The following is a 19,987-nucleotide window of genomic DNA, read 5'->3' on the forward strand; positions in this document are numbered from 1 at the left end:
TTGATTTTGCTGTTTCCCTGACAAATTTAACAAATATTGGCCAAAACTCAGCTTGCACTGACACTGCCAATCCTGCAGCTGGAGAAATTTGGCCCAGTGCTCCTCTTCAGTGTCTTGGAGCCATTGTGATGTGTCTAGCATGCTGGCTGTTCTTGTTTGCTTCATGGTCGGATGAGATGCTTATATACAAAGCTTCTTAAATTCCAAACGTTCCCTGTGGCTGAACGGTTCCTCCATTTGATGTGAAAGCTAGCCACAGCCTGGGATCTGAGACGTTATTCTTGTTAAGAGGTTAGGTTAATAGCAAAGTCTCGTATATTTAATACAGAGTGCCAGAAGTCCTGGTTACTTTAATGCAGAAGGAGTTCAGCAACCAGGACTAGTTTCCCTGGTCCTCAAACACTTTACTGACCCAAAGCACTCTTTAGGGGTCTCTCAGGACTGTGCTGCAATGCCTGTTTAAATATTAGTGACATTGGTCTTGGCTTTAAACTGAATTACATCACTCCTTTCTATGCTGATTTTAGTGAGTGTAGACTTAGCTGATGAGTTTGCTCATCTTCTGGAGCTGAGTGTTACAGAGGTGACACAGGCTCAGCTGCAGGTGAAAATGGCTGTTATGGTCTTCATCCCATCTGCTTCATATGTGTGCATGCATCATAGAATCATAGAATGGTTTGGAGTGGAAGGGACTTTAAAGTTCCAACCCCCCTGCCGTAGGCAGGGACACCTTCCACTAGACCAGATTGCTCAAAGCCCTGTCCAGCCTGGCTTGAGCAATTCCAGGGATGGGACATCCAAGCTTCTCTGAGCAAACTGTTCCAGAATCTCACAACCCTAATAGTAAAGAATTCCTTCCTAATGTCTATCTAAATCTACCCTTTTTCAGTATAAAGCCATTCTCCCTTGTCCTATTACTACGTGCCTTTGTGAAAAGTTCTCCAGCAATCAAATCACTGTACCCTTAAAGGCTGCATGAGGCAAGAAATATATGACGATATATAGGGAGGGCTTTTATTTCCATTCCCGTTTTCAGACCCAGATGTTCATGTGTCATCTGCTGTGTTCAGCAAGAAAGACCTGGTGGCCAGAACAACATTGCCATATTTCTAGCCAGTCAAGAAAGCTGCTTAGTGAGCAGACTCTCTTGCCCTGGTACCATCCTTGAAGAATGGTGGTTACTGCCTTCCTGTGAAAGGTAGAAAGTAAAAACACGGGGTTTCAAATACGTTCGACTCTTTGATAAGCTGGAATAGATTTAAGGCCATATTGAAGATCACTTGTCATGATGGGTATTCACTACCCAGTGATGGATGAGTTATTTTTCAGGCAATTCAAGTATGTTCTTCAAATCCACCTTTTGTTTTGTAATAGTGCTGATGGAATAGCAGTGTCTGGCTTGTTGAGGAGTGATCCATTACTGCTGGTCTTTTGCAAAGCAGAAAGATGCTGCTGGTGGCTGTGGCTGAGAGCACTGGCAGTTCTTTTCCTAAGGCTTCTAGAGGAGTAAAAGTCTGGGATTTCTTTGGTGAACTTTCAGGAAACATGAAATAATGTGGCACTGCAGGGAAGGCAGATGGCCTGTGCAGGTATATTTAACATGTGATCAAACAGCATGTATTACATAAGGGTGTGCTGTGGCTTCAAAACACCCCTTACCCAGAGGAGACTTTGACTGGCTTGTAAGCGTGTCCTTCCTTTGAGTGTGGTCCCCACCTTGAGGCCTTCCATTTCCAGCTGTGCTGTGTACAAGAGGAGAGGAAGGGGAAAAGCTTTTGTTAAGCCAGCCCCTGTGCAAATCTGCCTCGAGGGGGCTGATGCTAAATGGGTATGCATGTGCTGTAACATTCCCTGCAATTTTGCCTGGGCTGTGTTCAAAACTATGAAGGGAGAAGGCTCTTGGCTGAGTCTGCAGGCTGGGCATCTCCCAGGCTTGGTAGTGTGGTCTGTGAAACAGGCAGTGGGGCTAAACCTGCTTACTTGGTGGGAAATTTGTTAACCTTTCAGAAGTTCTGAAAGATAAAGTGATGAGCTGATTCTCTGTATTTTCTTTCTACAAACATCAATATTTATGCTACTTGTGAATCGGACATTGGAGTCTGTTTCTTGGTGCTTTTATGTGATTTATAGACTTCCTTCAGCCTGATTTTGAGAAACATGGAGTGTCCATGAAGCTGGGAACAAGGATATGCTCTCACCTAATGTAGCTTTCCTGTTTTCTTTTTTTGTAGGTTCTTTTCGAAATGATGGTTTAAAAGCTGCCGATGTTCTTCCTATACTGAAGGAGAAAGTGGCCTTTGTGTCAGGTGAGCACATCTTTGCTGGATCCCTGCAGCCTAACATGAGCACCATCTGCCATGTCCTGGTTTTTATGGTGCTTCAGAGTCACAAGGGAACAGTTTTGTGTTTGGACTTGATATACTTAAATTAGCTGTTCTGCTAAGAAAAGGGCTGTATGTGGAACAGGGCTGTCCACTAAGACTGACAGTGTTGGAAACCAGCCCATGTTGATTTTCTTCAGATTCTGAGAAACAGGTAAATGGGCAGCATGAGTGGGATGAAATGCAGCTTCTTAGCTCCCGCCCAGACCTATGCTGCCTCAGCTTTCAGAACAGTTCAGGGATGCTGCTTTGGGTTCAAGGCCAGTGAATATCAATAATTCCTGTTTGTAGGAAGTGCTCAGACCTGTAAAACCCTGGTGTTTCAGTTGCAATCCCAATCAACTTGCAGTTAAAAGTACCATTCAGTTGCATTTGCATAATAACTCAGATGCTCAAAGATCTCCTGCCATCCCGTACAAAGATTTACAGCCTTCATTTAGGAGACAAATCTCAAGGACCTGGGGGTGGATGAGGACTAGACGATATGGAAATGTCTTTGAGAATGGTTTGGATGATATTGTTTCTGGTGTGAATTACAACTTGTCAGGGAGAGGGGGAAGAGAAAGTCTGAACCGATCCTAATCTTCAGTGAAGTCACTCAAATGACAGCATAAAACCAGGGTATTATCAAACCAGGGCAGCATAAAACTGGGGTATTATAAAACCACAGACACACAGGGCCAGTGTTTCTGATGATTGCAAACCATTAAGGCTGCTTTTGGTGATCTTCTCTGTTGCAAAGAGAAAATCTGAATCAGTAATAGCTGCCCTTCTTGTTTGCAGTCTGCTTTTGTTTCCTTCATCTTCTCAGTAATGCTGACTGCATAGGGAAGTAGCAGCGAGGCTGTTAGGTGCTTGGACTCTTCCTCCCAGCTGCTGGAGCCAGGCTTGTGAGGATGATGCTTGTCACCCTCCTGAGCCATGGAGATGTCTTGCCAGGCAGGAAAAGCTTTTGCCTTCACTACTGATTGGTGTGTGATGTCTTCCTGTGTAGCAACAGTTAAATGGTCCAGGGATCACGAGTCCTGCAGTGACTTGAGCAAACTATTTGTGGCTCTAATAAACCCTATACTTTCTGACTCATGATGTGATGATCCAGGACTTTGAGGGAAGTTTGTAAGAGACCAAAAGCCTAATGTGAAAACCCAAGACTATCCCAACTGTACTTGCATGCAGGCCTACTTTATCTCACACTGATTTTTCATTCTGAATGCCCTGAAATGTTTTACATGGTTTTTGGCTTTCACTGCTCCAAAGATGGGAATGTATTCATAAAAATACAGTGTACCTGCAGAGCAGTTTGCAACACAGAGACTCTGCTGAAATTTGGTTCTTGGCTCTTGCTGTCTCTTCCCGTGGAAATGACTGCAGGATCATTTGGTAGTTCATGGAATATTTAATAATGACAACCTGTCTGGATCGTTTACATAGCCCCTTCCACTGATGGTGCCTGCATTCAGCTCTGAGCCAGAGAGTCTCACACCAAATCATCAGCTCATTAGATGCTGTCCTGGGCCAAGCTTGTCTTGCAGCAGGGGGCCAGGGTGGTGTTGGTGGTGGTGGTGTGTGTGGGGGGGGGGTAGGTGGCATTAAACAGGAAACACCAACATGATCCCCTGGGGTTTCACACCATGAACAAGGGACAGCTCGCTCCATGTAGACTCACCAGCCTCCAGCCTTGTAGCTGCTCAAATGTGCCTGTTATTGACATAGCTAGCTAGCTAGAGATCCTAGAATTTACACCTGCTCTCCACTGTTGCAACACCTATGGGCAGCAATTGTCAGGAGCCTTTGCAGATAAAATGCTCTGAGCTGCTAGTGTCTTACTGCAATAGTCCCAGCATCACCCTCCAGCCCAGAGTTTTACGTACTGCTCAGTCTTCCCCTGGCATGTAGTAAAGCAGACTAAGAAAGGGATTTGAGCACTTCAGCTGATGGCTAGCTTCTTTTTCATTAAAATGGAATAACTTCCTGGAGTATGCTTTGAGCCCAGAAGACAAAAATTTTTGCCAAAATAGAAAAATCAAATAGCTGGACTTTGCAAGATGAAAAACCCCTGTTCTGTAGCTAGCACAGGCTGTGGGAGCACATTGTGTTTGTAATTGGGCTCTTGAAGAAAGGGAGAGTTTTATTGAGTCCTCTTCAGAGTTTAATACTACAGTTAATTTTAACAATAACAGCACAGTAATGTTGTCAAGGGGGGTTCTCCACACACCAGCAGAATTTATCAGCATGCACAAAATCTCAGCTGAACATCTCTGTTGTAGAGTTTGTTTCTTTTCTCATCTGTTGTGGCTCACCAGCTTGATTTTTAGTCCGTGATTCAAGAGGAAGGCTGCAGAGAACAAACAAGCTTCTTCAAGCAGGGACTATACTATACCGTGTGTTGTGTTTCAGTGTTGTGGATGCTCCACACCTGGACCCTGTGGAAGAGCAGGGCAGAACAGGCAGGGAAGTGACACTGCTGCCTGCTCCAGAGCAGGCACAACAGGACCTGCCTGCAGAGCTGTGTGATCTCAGAGGAGCACTCAAGCTTTCAGAAGTGCACTTAATTTCAGAGTTGAAATACAGCTCTAACTAGCTGGGCATGGATTCATCCAGCCTAAATACCGTCTGGGGCTCTGTGCCTGGCGCTTCCCCTTGGCTGGCTCAGCTGGCAAGCGAGCAGCAGGCGCAGGGCTCTGCATCCGCATTGCTGCGCTGCAGGGGAGTTGAGGAATGGATAATGTTGAGATTTTTTCCTGGAACTGGTTCTTGATTTCTTCCAGTGATGTCATGTACAAGCTAGACTGAACCCGAGCAAAGTTCATGCGTATGTGTGTCTTAAACAGCACCTGAAAATCCCATTCCAGCACTCATAGGCAGAGAGATGGCCTGAGCAGTTGTGTGCGTGGTGCATCCTGGCCATCGCCATGATATGCTTCCATTGCTGACCTGGTGGAGTCAGATTAAGCAGGGAGTTGGCAGGGGGGAGGTTTTGGCCACCTGCTTGTTGCCTAAATCCTAATAAAATCTTGGCTTTGCCTGGGTGGTTCACTGTGTTGCTTCCAGCAATGGAATGGCTTTGGGAACCATTAGGTGTGAGCTACAGGCCAGAGGCTGATTTTTTTATATTCTGAGAAGGATATGAGTGCAGAATAGAGAAAATAAAACAGGTTGTAGATTATTTTAGGTGGAGTTTTTTTCAGTGAGAGGTGATGAAATATTTTGGAAGCTGGCTTATAGTCTTTCCTAGGAAATACAGATGCTGTTTTAGAAGAGTGGTTTAACTTGGGATGCTGTTCAGCTGCTTGATTATTTTTATAAAGATTTCCTACTGATCTGTGTAATATGGGAGAAAGTATATGAGACTCTCAGGAGAGAGAGAGGATGGTCCCTTGGTCCCTTCCCATGCATGGACCTTTTCATTCAGTTAGGCTATGAAAAGCTTGTTAGTTGACTAATGCAGTGGGTCTCACTGAGAGCATTTCCGCTTTCCCTGCGTCCCACCCAGAAGAGTTTCCCAGGATCCTTCCCAGTAATTCCCAGTCCCTGGTGGGGTCAGACGAGCAGCAGCACATGGGCTCCTGTGCTTCTGCCTGTCACCCAGGTGGTGTCTGCTGTCTGCCGAGGCAGGAGTACAAAGGAGGAGGCTGGCCTGGTTTTTAAGAGAGTGGTTGAGCATGGAGGAATCTACAGCAAAAGGTTAAGGATAATAAGCCAGTGAGCTGCTGCAGCAGGAGAGCTCCCAACACACATTCAGCAAAGTGGGAGTTTTTTCTGTGGACTTCGGCCAAAAAAAAAACATGGGGCAGAGAAGTGGATGTGGTAACAGTCTGGCCATCTCCATCCTTCAAAAGCCCACCATCCCCAACCTCCTGTGTCTCAGGAGCAGCCTTGTGAGCTGGGTCACAGCGACATCTGAGCCTGGTTGAGAACCTGAAGGGAAAAACAGACATTTCCTGAAAGGTCTTTTAGAGGGGGTATTTCAGTGTAAGTAGATCAGAAGAAAGGACAACTTTGCAATTAGATTTCATTGCATTTAGAACAGCAGGGTGAATCAAAGATGAATGCTCAGAGGGGGAGACAATGACCTTCCCAAAGGTCACAGGTCACTTACTGCCACAGGTACATGGGACCACATGTGCAGGGGCATTTTTTATATATTTTTAGTGATGGATGCCCTTCACTCTTCAGTGAAGGGGTTGAAATGAAACACCAGGACCCTCTGGGCACTGGAAGAGTTCAGATCCAGGTTACAGGGAGTCTTAAACACTGATTTGTAGACACTGGAATTTGTATTGAGTTGGGAATAGAAATAATAAAAATACTTAATTTTTGAATGATGTAAACATTTTGTATTTGCACAAAAAGTTTTGATTTAAATTAAAATTTTCCATTCTCTCTTTCCTCTGGAATGAAAATTTGAAATGAAGCATCAACAATTCTTCTGTATTTTGTTACAGAAAAATGTCTTTCATTTTATACTATTCCCTGATGTAGTTTGAAATCAATGGAAATTCCCAAAAGAGGAAATAGGCTATTAGAAAAAACACAGCATTGCTTGACTATTGAATTTTCCTAGTGCTTTTGAGCCATCATGCTTTCATCTAAAATTTGCTGCTGCATTGATTCAGTTTTTTCTTTGAAGAAGAAAATTAGGAAGTTTAGACTGTGACGTTTCCAGGTCTTTTGATGGCATCTGGGCCTGCTGAGTTTGTTTTTAATTTCTTTTTTTTTTCCTAATTTTTTTTTTCCTTTTGTTTTACTAAGGTGTTCTATTTTTGAGGCCAGTGAAGAGCCTTTACCTATGGGGGTGTTTAGATATCCTCACTGGGACTCTAAAGTTAAAGCAGAAATCAAAATGTTTCCTGGGATTTCTGATTTAATCTACTGTAACGTGCAGAATCAGTTGCTGTATTTCTTTCCATATGTTCTACTGTAGCCATGGACTAAATTAAACAATTTCAGTGTAGAGTGTCTAGTCACTGCCAGCACTTACTGTCCTGGCACTTGGACACAGCAGCTTGCCAAAATCCACCAATATCTCCTTAGAGCAGGGAGATTTCTCCTTTATGTACTTCCTTAATCAGTGTGTGTGAGTAGTAATGCAACCTGTGCTGCGTTGTAGAAAGGCAGAATGGTTCTAGTGCCTAACAAAACTGGGGAAAAAAATCAGCCCAATCAAAATTTCTGTCTAAGAAAACTCCACAAAACTTGTGGGATCACAAGTCATTGTGTTTTGTCCAAACACACTGCACTCTGACCACCTTCTGGTTGATGGGTCCCTACATCCTGTCACATAGGTATAGCTTCTCAATTAATGATAGGGACTTCCAAGATAACAATAAGAGGAAGGAACTGTGCCTGTGAAGCAAGAAGGTCTGCATACATCCTGTCCTGTTCCAGCTGACAGGGTTTTCTCCTCCTTAAAGACACAGTGAGATCCGTATGTATCTCAGCAAGTCTTGTCTTCATTTATTCAGACAGTAGAAAGTTGTCCATATATAGAAATCAAGTCTGGGAGCTTATAAATGAAGACAAGGACCCAGGTAGGTGATGGTAGCATCTGAGATAATTAATCTGATAAAATCAACCATTTTGGTCATTGTGCAGTAAGGTGCGCTCTTTTGTCCCAGTAATGAATCTCATCACCTCTGAAAGCTTCTTCATTTCTGTGAAAGCACTTTGGTTCTTTGGCTTATGTTTTTTTTTTTCTAAGGAATTAATTTTAAGTGACAAGAAGCACAGAAATTCACAGCTGGACATCCTCTGCATAAGCAATGGTTGGGGTCTTTTAATCCTTTTTTTGGGGGGGGGGGGGAAGTATAGGCTATTTGAAATGGAAATACTTTGATGGAATGTGCAATTTCAGAGACATTTTCATCTGTGTTTTCAGTCAGCTGAATTTATTCTTAAAACCAGAGGGGGAAAAGACTTCCTAATAGCAATTATGTAAGTCCAATAGCTTGAACTCTTCTCTGAACTTTCATTAGTTTGAAAGATCATAGAATCATAGAATGGCTTGAGTTGGAAAGGACCTTTAGATCATCTGGTTTCCAACCCCCCTGCCATGGGAAGGGATGCTTCACACTACACCATGTGGTCCAAGGCTCTGTCCAGTCTGGCCTTAAATGCTGCCAGGGATGACGCATTTGCCACTTATTTGGGCAACCTGTTCCAGTGCCTCACTATCTTCTACTTGGCTGTAGCTGTCAAGCTCTACTTAGCTCATCTGTAAGTCTACTTGACTTACCTGCTGGGAATGTGGCAAACCTGAACAGCCATATTAAGTCAGTTTAGAAATATTAAAAGAAATATTAAGAAATATTAAAAGAAATATTAAAAGAAATATTAAGTCAGTTTATCACATATTTCACTTGGCTGATGAACATCAGAAACTCTGATGTTGCCATTTTCTCTGTGTTTATCCCAAATGAGGAAGACAAATAATATGCGATCAGGATGAATATGGCCTCTCTTTGTTTCTCCTTCTTCTGTACAGCTTCTAACATTATGCCCAGTGGTATGAATTTGGAATGCTTGTCAGTGCTGCCATCAGCAGCGTGACTGGCATCTCCACGTGCTGTTTTGATCCCTTCCCTTCACCAGGGGTGTCCTGGTTGCAGAGTGAGCAAGTGCTGCGTGGTACTTAGTTGCCAACTGGGGTTAAACCATGACAAGGAGCAAAAAGGCTTGCAGTGGGGTGTTTTGTTTTAGAAGATTTGGGGTTTATTTTGTTCTGTCTATTGTTTTATAAATATATACAGCTATTCCCATACTTCTGCAATGGAGGAGGTGAGATCAAATCTAAGCCAGCAGGGTTTGCATAGGTGTGCATAAGGGTCAGCGTTAACGAGAGGAGGGTATTGGTGCTTCCTTGGTATTTCACAGCAAACCGGCTTCTTCCAGAGGAAGAAACAGGCAAATGTGGACTCTTGTCTGGAAGTCTTGCTTTCCACACAAGTAAGCTCTCCCTTCATTTTAATGAGTTTCCCTTGTCCTTGGTTTTGCTTTGCTGGGGCAGCGGCAAGTAAACATTTAAAATCAAAGAAGTACCCCAAAATACTTACATAAATCCATGAAGATGTATTGCAAGCCACAACAAGTTGTCTCTTCAAATCCATGCAGTGGCTCTGGGTGATTGCAGAACAAATCTACCTGGTGGGAAATGGGATCCTTAGTAACTACGTTGAGCATCCCCTCTGCAGCCTCTGATCTGCTCTGCCAAGGGATCTTCTGATGGGAGCATACAGCCTTGGTTTTGGAGTCATTAACCATAAGTGTAACACTGCAAATATTGGCCATTTAGATTTGACTCAAGCAGTTGACTATGGGATGCTGCAAAGAGCTACACTGGGGGATCAGACCCTGGTGCCCACATTGCAACTCTATAATTTGCAGGTGGACTTGTGGGAGCTTAAATTTCTATCACTGTTGCACTGGACTCACCTGCTTTGGAACCAGTTGAATTTGAAGGTGGACGCACAGATAGTCCTATATATGACCCTTGCAACATATTATTCCCTCTTGAAGCCGAAGGATTTTTAGTATAGAGGTCTGTTCACAAGAGGTCTGGTAGCCAGCAGACTCTCACACTTCAGCTATGGAAGAGAAAGGAAGATAATTTTAAGACTCTGGGTACCAATTCCTTGATACTTTGCTTTCCTAGGAAGTCTGTCAATTAGATCCATAGCATATTGTTCATCAATTTATTGAGGTGCCTGACATCATCTGAGCTCATTCTGTCTCCTAGTTCTCCTCATTATCATTCATTTTTTCACTGTATTTTGGACTGAAATACCTTTTGAGAAGTATTTCGGTTCCTCTGGAAACTCACTTACGGTCTCAGCACAGTCTGCAACATCAAGATTGATCAGCTTACGATCTGCTGGGGTCAGATGAAGCAGCATATTCATTTGAACTGCAGTAGACAATCTGAATGGAGACCAGAGACACTACTACTCCTGTCTCCACTGCTGATGTGTTGCAGGACCTTAGGCAAGGTATTTGAGGGCCTTTACATGTGTGGATATTTGCCTGTGTCTATGGTTAGTCCTTGTGAATTTATGCTTATAGCATGCTGCAGGAAGCAGAGGGCTTGAATCCCTTAAAAGTAGATATATGTAAGCAGGTAACTATTATGGTAGAATGGCTGATAGAACTGGAGAGATGCTGCTTGAAAACAGAGCTCAATAAAATCATTGTTGTATACAAGAAGTATGCTTTAAAGGAAACTCATAATTTCCTGTCCTAAACAGGATTACACTGGAATTTCAGCTTTTTGCTCACATTAATACTACTCTGGGTTGGCCAACATCTTAATTTACTTGTGGACAGTCGGAGCAATCATTTGCACCCACCACTAGGAGGATTAAGATGCCAGTTCAGGCATCAGATCCCTGTCCCTGCCAGGACAGGGATCTTGTGGCTAGAATCTCTTTCCTCTTCATTTGAAGCTTGAACAGAAAAGTGGTCATCAGAAGGTCATTGCTCCCTGCTTCCATGCATGTTTCCTGAGGGTTTCTTTAATGCTTTCTTTTAATGTGGTATCTGTCATAATGCCTTGTACCATCACTGCAGTACCCCCTATATGATTAGTGGAAGGAAAATCATAGAATCGTAGAATCATAGAATAGTTAGGGTTGGAAAGGAACTTAAGATCATCTAGTTCCACCCCCCTGCCATAGACAGGGACACCTCACACTAAACCATGTCACCCAAGGCTCTCTGCAACCTGGCCTTGAACACCACCAGGGATGGAGCATTCACAACTTCTCTGGGCAACCCATTCCAGTGCCTCACCACCCTTACAGTAAAGAACTTCTTCCTTATATCCAATCTAAACTTCCCCTGTTTAAGTTTGAACCCATTACCCCTTGTCCTATCACTACAGTCTCTAATGAAGAGTCCCTCCCCAGCATCCTTATAGGCCCCCTTCAGATACTGGAAGGCTGCTATGAGGTCTCCACTCAGCCTTCTCTTCTCCAAGCTGAACAGCCCCAACTTTCTCAGCCTGTCTTCATAGGGGAGGTGCTCCAGGCCCCTGATCATCCTTGTGGCCCTCCTCTGGACTTGTTCCAACAGTTCCATGTCCTTTTTATGTTGAGGACACCAGAACTGCACACAATGCTCCAAGTGAGGTCTCACAAGAGCAGAGTAGAGGGGCAGGATCACCTCCTTGGACCTGCTGGTCACGCTCCTTTTGATGCAGCCCAGGATACGGTTGGCTTTCTGGGCTGCGAGCACACACTGAAGCCAGCTCATGTTCGATCTCTCATCAACTAACACCCCCAAGTCCTTCTCCACAGGGCTGCTCTGAATCTCTTCTTTGCCCAACCTGTAGCTGTGCCTGGGATTGCTCTGACCCAGGTGTAGGACCTTGCACTTGGCATGGTTAAACTTCAGGAGGTTGGCATCAGCCCACCTCACAAGTGTGTCAGGGTCCCTCTGGATGGCATTCCTTCCCTCCAGCCTATCAACCAAACCACACAGCTTGATGTCATTGGCAAACTTGCTGAGGGTGCACTCAATCCCACTGTCCATGTCACCAACAAAGATGTTGAACAAGACCGATCCCAACACCGATCCCTGAGGGACACCACTCATTACTGGTCTCCAGCCGGACATTGAACCATTGACCACAACTCTTTGTGTGTGGCCATCCAGCCAGTTCTTTATCCACCGAGTGGTCCATCCATCAAATTGATGTCTCTCCAATTTGGAGACAAGGATGTCGTGTGGGACACTGTCGAACGCTTTACACTAGTCCAGGTAGATGACATCAACTGCTCTACCTCTGACCATCAGTTTCGTAGCCCCATCATCGAAGGCCACCAAATTGGTCAGGCAGGATTTCCCCTTAGTGAAGCCATGCTGGCTGTCACCAAACACCTTGTTGTTTTTCATGTGCCTTAGCATGGTTTTCAGGAGAATCTGCTCCAGGATTTTGCCAGGCACAGAGGTGAGACTGACTGCTCTGTAGTTCAAATAAAATAATGTAATCCGATTTCTGGGAACAAATGCTGAATTTAGCAATGGTTTCTGTACAGACTAGAATTAAAGGAGATGGGAAGAACCAGCAAGCAAGCCACTGATAGGCAAGACCATCAACAAAGGATTTTTGAAGGAGGAATGCAAGACGTATATGTCTAAATATTTGTTCTATGTATACTCTGTGCCCTGAAGAACACGTGTTTTTCTGACTCCTTTTTCCAGAGCTCTAATAACTAGACCATCTGCTTGCCAAATCAGAGCAAAGCCTATGAAAACCCACCTTGAAAAACAATTAGAAATTATCAGCTGTTTGTTTTAACATTTAATAACTGTAATTAACAAACATAATGACATGTTTGATTATTGCATCCCATGTCTGTGAGCTCAGTGGGAGGCAAGAGATGGGACCTATTGATTAGAGCAATTGAGACTCTTCCATTTTTTTATTTTCTTTCAAAACAATATGCTGGATAGTTCTCTAAAGACACTGCATGTAAAATTGATGTTGAGATCGTGGCTGACTTGGGGCTAAATTAGCCTCCTTGGGTGAATTACTAACAACTAGAGGCAGAGTTTCTGTAATGTTTTCAGTTGCTAACTTTTAGCACAGTGAAGCTCTAACACAGTGGACTAACAGAAAACCTCATTTCTGTTCCTGGGTCTTAAGTGACTTTCTGTGGGATCTGGGCTGAATTTCTTCCCCTCTCTGTACCTCTCTATTCTTCTCAGTAAAAAAGGAGATAATAATAAAGAGGGGGAATGGCATAGACTCCCTATACAGCCAATGCCAAAAGATTTTCTTCTTTTTTAGTGGATATTTCTACCTGTCTGAAGTCTACATTAGAAGGGATGAAAGTCCAAATATAGGCATATTAAGTGTCTAAAATCCAGTGGTGATATTATCTCATTTGGTCTGCCTAGAAAAGCTGAGATTTGTGGTTAGAAAGTGCAGTGGAAAAGGTACATATTATTAGTATTTAGTTACTGAACTCTGGAAAAGTCTTACGGTGAATTAAACATACCATGGTTTGTTCTGGACGAAATTTGATGTTACTCCATATAGGCTCTTCATAAAACTGTAAATTATGCAGGCATTCATAAAAAATAGGGATTGCTCAATAATTTGGATTGAATTGAATTGAATAGTTTGGAAACAAGCGAAGGATTTTAATTTGTATGATGCACTTGTAATAATAATTTCACCCTATTGCTCACAGCATAGAGCAGTACTTTTATCACAAATGAGAAACGTTTGTTAGTAAACCTCATATTTCTTGAGATTTGCCCCCTGTCTCCTTGTTCTTCCGTGCAATAGGACTAGAAGGAGTCAGTCCAGTTATTTATTTATCATTCCATCATCCAGAAACCTCCAACTGGGTCATCCTGTAACCTTTCTCCTTAAACAAGAATTAACCCATTTTCTCCAGTCCGTCCTGGTGACTTCTGACTCTGCAGTACAGCCTCATTTATTCTGCTTCCCTGTGGACATTTTAGGTGAATTAGTGAGGGATAATTTTTATCCTGAAGCAGAGACAGGACAGGAATGTTCTGGACCCTGTTTCCTTTCCTGTAGCTGAAATCCTTGTGCCATTGTTAGTAATAGGGTCAAGAAATTTCTGATTTAACTTTTTCAGCCTACCAGAATTTAGTTTGTTTGCAGGGAGTATGGGGGAGGTTGGAGCATTTTGGTGGTGGTGGTGATTTGGGTTGTTTTTTTTTGGGGGGTGGTGAGAGGGGGTCCAGGGCTCACTGTGGAACTGTGGGTGGGAAAGGGGTCCCTAGCCAGAAACACAGGTTTTGGTTTACTGAGCTGAGGCAGATGGGCAGCATGAGAGTGATCAGGGCTGTGTGAAACTCATGGCCCTTCCCAGGTGTTTCATATACTGGCAGAGGATTTTAACTCTGGGCTTGGATGTCTCCTGATCTCATCTCTTAGTGCTTTTCCACCTTGTAGAGATACTTAAATACTTGGGAACAGAGGAGGAGAGAAAGCCCGACTGAATAGTGGGTAGCATGTTCTTCTGGGATGCAATTCAAGTTCAGGTCTCTGCTTCAGTGAATATTTGGAAGCTTTTGAAAGCCTTGGTTACATCGTGATACGATGGGAGATTTTTCAAAACCTTGAAAAGCTTCCTGTGTTGAAAAAATATTTCTCTCCAGCTTCAGTTGCTACATCGGTTTGCTGCATCGGTTTGCCATTCTATAGGCTGGCTTGCTTTTCTGTTGGACACATCACACATCATATAATGGTTTTGGCATTGTTATGGTGCATGAAATAATCTCAACAAAGGGAGAATGTGCTTAAAATGAGGACTTTTTTTATAGGTCTGAAAATAAAAATTAGCCTACTTCCTTGTGAATTGAATCCTTGTTAAATTACCCTCCCTTCCCCCATTCTCATGCTTTGGTAGAGGAATGGATCAGCCAAGGTGACACTGGACATTCTCACCTTCAAGGTGTGAAGGCAAAGGCAAATACCAGGCACAGAGATCTGGGTGGAGATTAGGCAGGACAGGTTTTGTATTCCATGTGTACCCCTGGCTGTATGAGGGCTCAGAATGAAGATGACATCTCTTGTTTGCCTCTCTGTTTTTACCCCTGGACAAATCAGACATGACTTGGCTCCAATGAATAGTTGCATAGTGTTGCCCTTAAGGTATACAGCATCCATTGTAAACTATGGGAATTTCAGTGTTGATGTACTGTAATGCAGGGTAACACTGGCAGCTCTATCCATATAGATGAAGTTTATGTAATGGACTTTGATTTGTACAGTCTCCAGTGCTGTAGAAAGCTCTATAGAATCATAGAGCAGTTAGGGTTGGAAAGGACCTTAAGATCATCTAGTTCCACCCCCCTGCCATAGACAGGGACACCTCACACTAAACCATGTCACCCAAGGCTCTCTGCAACCTGGCCTTGAACACCACCAGGGATGGAGCATTCACAGCTTCTCTGGGCAACCCATTCCAGTGCCTCACCACCCTTACAGTAAAGAACTTCTTCCTTATATCCAATCTAAACTTCCCCTGTTTAAGTTTGAACCCATTACCCCTTGTCCTATCACTACAGTCTCTAATGAAGAGTCCCTCCCCAGCATCCCTATAGCCCCCCTTCAGATACTGGAAGGCTGCTATGAGGTCTCCACGCAGCGTTCTCTTCTCCAAGCTGAACAGCCTCAACTTTCTCAGCCTGTCTTCATAGGGGAGGTGTTTCAGTCCCCTGATCATCCTTGTGGCCCTCCTCTGGACTTGTTCCAACAGTTCCATGGTTCCATGTCCTTTTTATGTTGAGGACACCAGAACTGCACACAATACTCCAGGTGAGGCCTCACAAGAGCAGAGTAGAGGGGCAGGATCACCTCCTTGGACCTGCTGGTCACGCTCCTTTTGATGCAGCCCAGGATACGGTTGGCTTTCTGGGCTGCAAGCTCACACTGAAGCTGGCTCATGTTCATTTTCTCATCAACCAGCACCCCCAAGTCCTTCTCCGCAGGGCTGCTCTGAATCTCTTCTCTGCCCAACCTGTAGCTGTGCCTGGATGTAGACAGGATGTAGAAAAAAAAAATAGTATCAGGTAAAACTTTGCTACTTTTAGCTGCTTCTCTGTAACTCTGGTCATGCGGAGACACAGACGGTTTGTGCTAGAAGGTAAGCTTCTACCTATCGTGGCATCAACTGAATGGACAGTTTCAGAATAAAATGGACAAAGGGGTATGTTGTCAGATGAGAGCTGAATCTACAAGTGGTGTCTTTGTTCTGCAAGCAGGGCCAGCTGGAAAACCTGTGCCTTGGGGTTCATGCTTGTATCTCTTCACTTTGGTTTCTGGCTTGTCCACCTGCAGGAACTCCTGCCATATGAAGCAGTTCCTTGATTCCTGATGTAAATTCTGCCTAGAGCAATTCTTTGTCCTGTGGTGATCCAGGATACTGTGCTCTCACATTGATCCAGCTGTTACAGCAGAGTCTCTTTGACTCTTCCTACTGAATTAGGCTTTTGCTTTTTAGGACCCATACAAAAGTCATGCCCCACATAGCATGGGCATCCTGTGTTCTGCATGATGAAGTGCACTGTGGATCACCAGGTTGGACAAGGCCTTGGGTGATATGGTTTGGTGTGAGGTGTCCCTGCCCATGACAGGGGGGTTAGAACTTGATGATCTTAAGGTCCTTTCCGACCCTAACTGTTCTATGATTCTATGATTCTATCTGTATGTCCTTGTGTAGCTTTTTCTTCTTGTTGGCCAGGTTAATTAGTTCAGCGAAGCACACTGTTTTCCATTCTCAGAAGTGATATTTCTGTTAAAGGGATTATGCTTTCCATTGAAAAACACAAACTCATCTGCATTTTTACAGTTGATTTGCAAGGACCTTGCAGTTCTGTGCTAGCTTTTTGAACTGTAGTTTTGCTGTGACTTTTTCCTAGATAACAATACAAATGTGTATCTAACAACACACAGTTCCTGAAAAAATCCTGTGCTAGTATGAGAAGAAAGAACTAAATGTTAAGTGAGGCACTGGATTCCCGTTTCAAGCTTGTTAAACTTTGTTCACAGCCGAGAATAAAATAAAGTGCTGTAGAATAGATTGTATTCATGCCTGTATTTGTGATTGTATAATTGAGGATAGAGTCATTTGTTTATGGTTGAGCCTTTTGCTGTAAAAGATGAAGTGCTAGACACTGGCAGTTTAAAAGGAGTGAATTTTAAGACAGGAAAGCTACAGGGAAAAAAGAACAACAAACCCAAACAAACCAAAAGCCATTCTAATTGCCAACAACACTCTAAATAGAAAGCACAGGAGGCATGAACTCCTAATCAAATTTTCAATTCCTAATGAATTGCCAGATAGATTAGGACATATGACTGCTAACTGGCAGGACATCGTAAATTATCTGTCAATGAGCGATGCAATAGGCTGAGTAACAGTGAAAATACTTTCACTTTCTTGGTGTTGACTAGTTTCAAACTATCCCCACAGTAGGATTTCATTAACATTGCGTGCTTGGATTGGCAGTTGTACTAGATTTGATGGGATTAGACAAAAGTCAGAAGAAATGCTGCTAGCAATTCTCCTTGTTTGTTCTTGGGGCTTTTTTGTTTGTTTTGGTTTTTAAGCTTTTCATTTTCCCCCCTTCTGAGCTCCAGCAAAGGCAAGCATGTCTTCCTCAATGAGGCAAGCCTGAAAGCTGCAGAGAGTGCATGGGCTCTTGATTGTGCTGCAATCTATGTTTATCAATTCAGCGCACATAGTTTTTTTGACATGTGCTTCCCGCCTGATTTTCTAACAATCCTTTATTTTCCGCAGGTGGCCGTGATAAACGAGGTGGTCCTGTCTTGACCTTCCCAGCCCGCAGCAATCACGACAGAATAAGGCAGGAAGACCTTCGGAAACTTGTGACTTATTTGGCCAGCGTGCCAAGGTAAAGCTAGAAAGAAAACACTTCAAAGCTTAGGGTGGATGGGTGGGTGGGGAACTTGTTCTTGGCAATTGCTGATTTCCAAGTATTAACATTTAGTACCTTCAGTTCTTGTGACGGCGGAACAAAAGTGTTCCCTTCCTCCTCCTGTGTATGCTCTCATGCAGCAAGGCAGGAGCCCCAGAGCGGAGGCAGTGTGAGCAAACCCAGGCTTGAGGCTCATGACAGAAAGGAGGAGCAGCTTTCATTCCCCATGTGGCTCTTCTAAAGGAGTGGAAAGGGAGGAGAGTGCTTAGAGGCCTGCAGTTAAATATAGCTGGAGCTATATTTAAGATGGAGAAATATTAAGCTATATATTAAGCTGGAGAAAGCGTGCTGTGTGCTGTTGCCTTTTAATGCCTTGTGGGAGGTTCTGGAGAGCTGGGGTAGGGGGCTGTAGTGGCTGGCAAGGAGAGCTTGCCCCATGTGAAGAGGATGATCTTCCTGCTCCAGCACTTCCCAGAGCTCTCTCAAGGCTCGGGAAGGAATATGAGAGCAAGGGGCAAACACAGCTGCATGTGCCAGATCTGCCAGTGCTTCTTTCCTGTATGTCACAAGTCCTCTGGCAATGCATTTTTTGCTGTGTTAGACTTCTGCTCATCAAGGTTTTACTAATAAGCTGTATTGGTTTGGTTTTCCCATCACTCCCCTTTTTTCCCCTCTAGCCACCTCTATTTTCAGCCATATTGTGAGAGAGACTACAGGCGTGCTGTGGGGCTGAGAGAGCAGTAGGTCACTCCCTGGGAGTGCATGTCCCAGGGCTTTACAGTCCCCATCAGGCTGCTGCAGTAATGAAACTGCTTCCTTCTATCTTATCTTTATTTTGCATGGTCACAAATACAAAAAGATACCATTGGTTGGGGTTGCAAGCAGTTGCAAAAATTACCTTCTAACATGTCAGCCTTTTCTATTAATTTTTCTTCCCTCATGGAGGTGGCAGCAATTGCAAGAAAAAGCCCTTCTGTTCCCCACCTTCACACAAATAAATCGATTAGCTCAATCTTTGATGCTGCTTTTAGTTGCCTCACTCTGAATCAATCCAGCAATGATTTTCTTTGATGATGCAGAAGCTGGGGGACAGAGGAGCATGCTGAAGGAGCTAATGCAAGACCCAGTTGCTTTTCTCTCTAGAAACACTAGAAAAAATTTCCCCCTTCTGGTCCCCACTGCAAAGCCTTGTTCTGTCCTGATGTTTGAAGCTTTTGATGGGCATCTCTGGTTATATCAGAGAACATTCCTTCCTCTACAGCACAACCTCCCATCATAAAAATATGCCAAACACTGTGAGACTGGCTACTCATGAAGCACTTCCACCAGTTTCTCAAGGCTCCTTGCAGACTGGTTCTGTGGAGACATTAACCAGAGTACTGTCTCCTGATTGGGATACTACACATGGAGGTGTGTGGAGCAGAAATCAGCAAGAGTGAACAGAAGTCTAGAAAAAGCACCCTATAAAGGAATGATTAAAAGAGTAGAGGTGGCTCAGCCTAGAGAAGAGAGTGACAAAGGTCCTTGAAAGCATTTTGTGATGCTGCAAAAAGATTCATAGAGCTGGGACAAGAAATAAAAATGTTACACCAAAGCAAGGGAAGCTTAGGCTGGACATGAGGAAAATATTTCTAATGGACTCACAGTAGTCCTATAGTAAGTAATCCGATTTCTTCTTAAATTCCTCCATAGCTCTATAGGCAAACCTCTGGCACAGGTATAAATATTAGTGAGAGGGGATAATGAATTACGAGGTGACTTATTTTGGTTCCTCCAAGTCCTGCTTTGTGTGGTGCCACAGCTGTGAACTCAGTGCTGTAGGAGGGAAGCATGACCACAGACTTTGTGGGTTTGGCATGCGGGATTGTGTGACCTGTGCAGTGTGAGAAAACACTGAGAACTCATTTTCCCTAAACATTTTGTTCGCTTCAACAAGGGCAACTGGCAGTGCTTTCAAACCCATTTACTTTTTGGAAACAAATATATGGAAGGAAAGGTTTGAATTCCCCAGCTGGCTCCTTGTTCATGCTTGTTCCAAGATGAGTGCTGTAGTGAGTAACTACATCAGCCATCCACCCAAATAAACAGTTTCATTAGCAGAGACTCTGAATAAGATGTTAGAAGAAACTGCTCTGATGTTCAGAGTGTTGAAAGGGGGAGAGTTTTCTGTGCTAGTTAAAAAACTG

The 19,987-nt window shown here is 43.7% G+C and overlaps 1 protein-coding gene across 13 annotated transcripts in view; it reads left to right on the forward strand.

The window, feature by feature from the left end:
• Positions 1–19,987, forward strand: part of KALRN (kalirin RhoGEF kinase) — a 514,073-nt gene that overhangs the window by 160,491 nt on the left and 333,595 nt on the right. For all 13 annotated transcript variants that reach the window (XM_061472089.1, XM_061472007.1, XM_061471725.1 and 10 more), the window contains exons 2-3: positions 2,232–2,306; positions 17,663–17,777. In XM_061472089.1, coding sequence (XP_061328073.1) covers positions 2,232–2,306; positions 17,663–17,777 — 190 coding nt within the window. The remainder of the gene's footprint in view (positions 1–2,231; positions 2,307–17,662; positions 17,778–19,987) is intronic.

Source organism: Pezoporus flaviventris, unplaced genomic scaffold, assembly GCF_033815535.1.
Source record: "Pezoporus flaviventris isolate CSIRO_AGI_PZ_B2104156 unplaced genomic scaffold, CSIRO_AGI_Pfla_v1 ptg000001l, whole genome shotgun sequence".
NCBI lineage: Eukaryota > Metazoa > Chordata > Aves > Psittaciformes > Psittacidae > Pezoporus > Pezoporus flaviventris.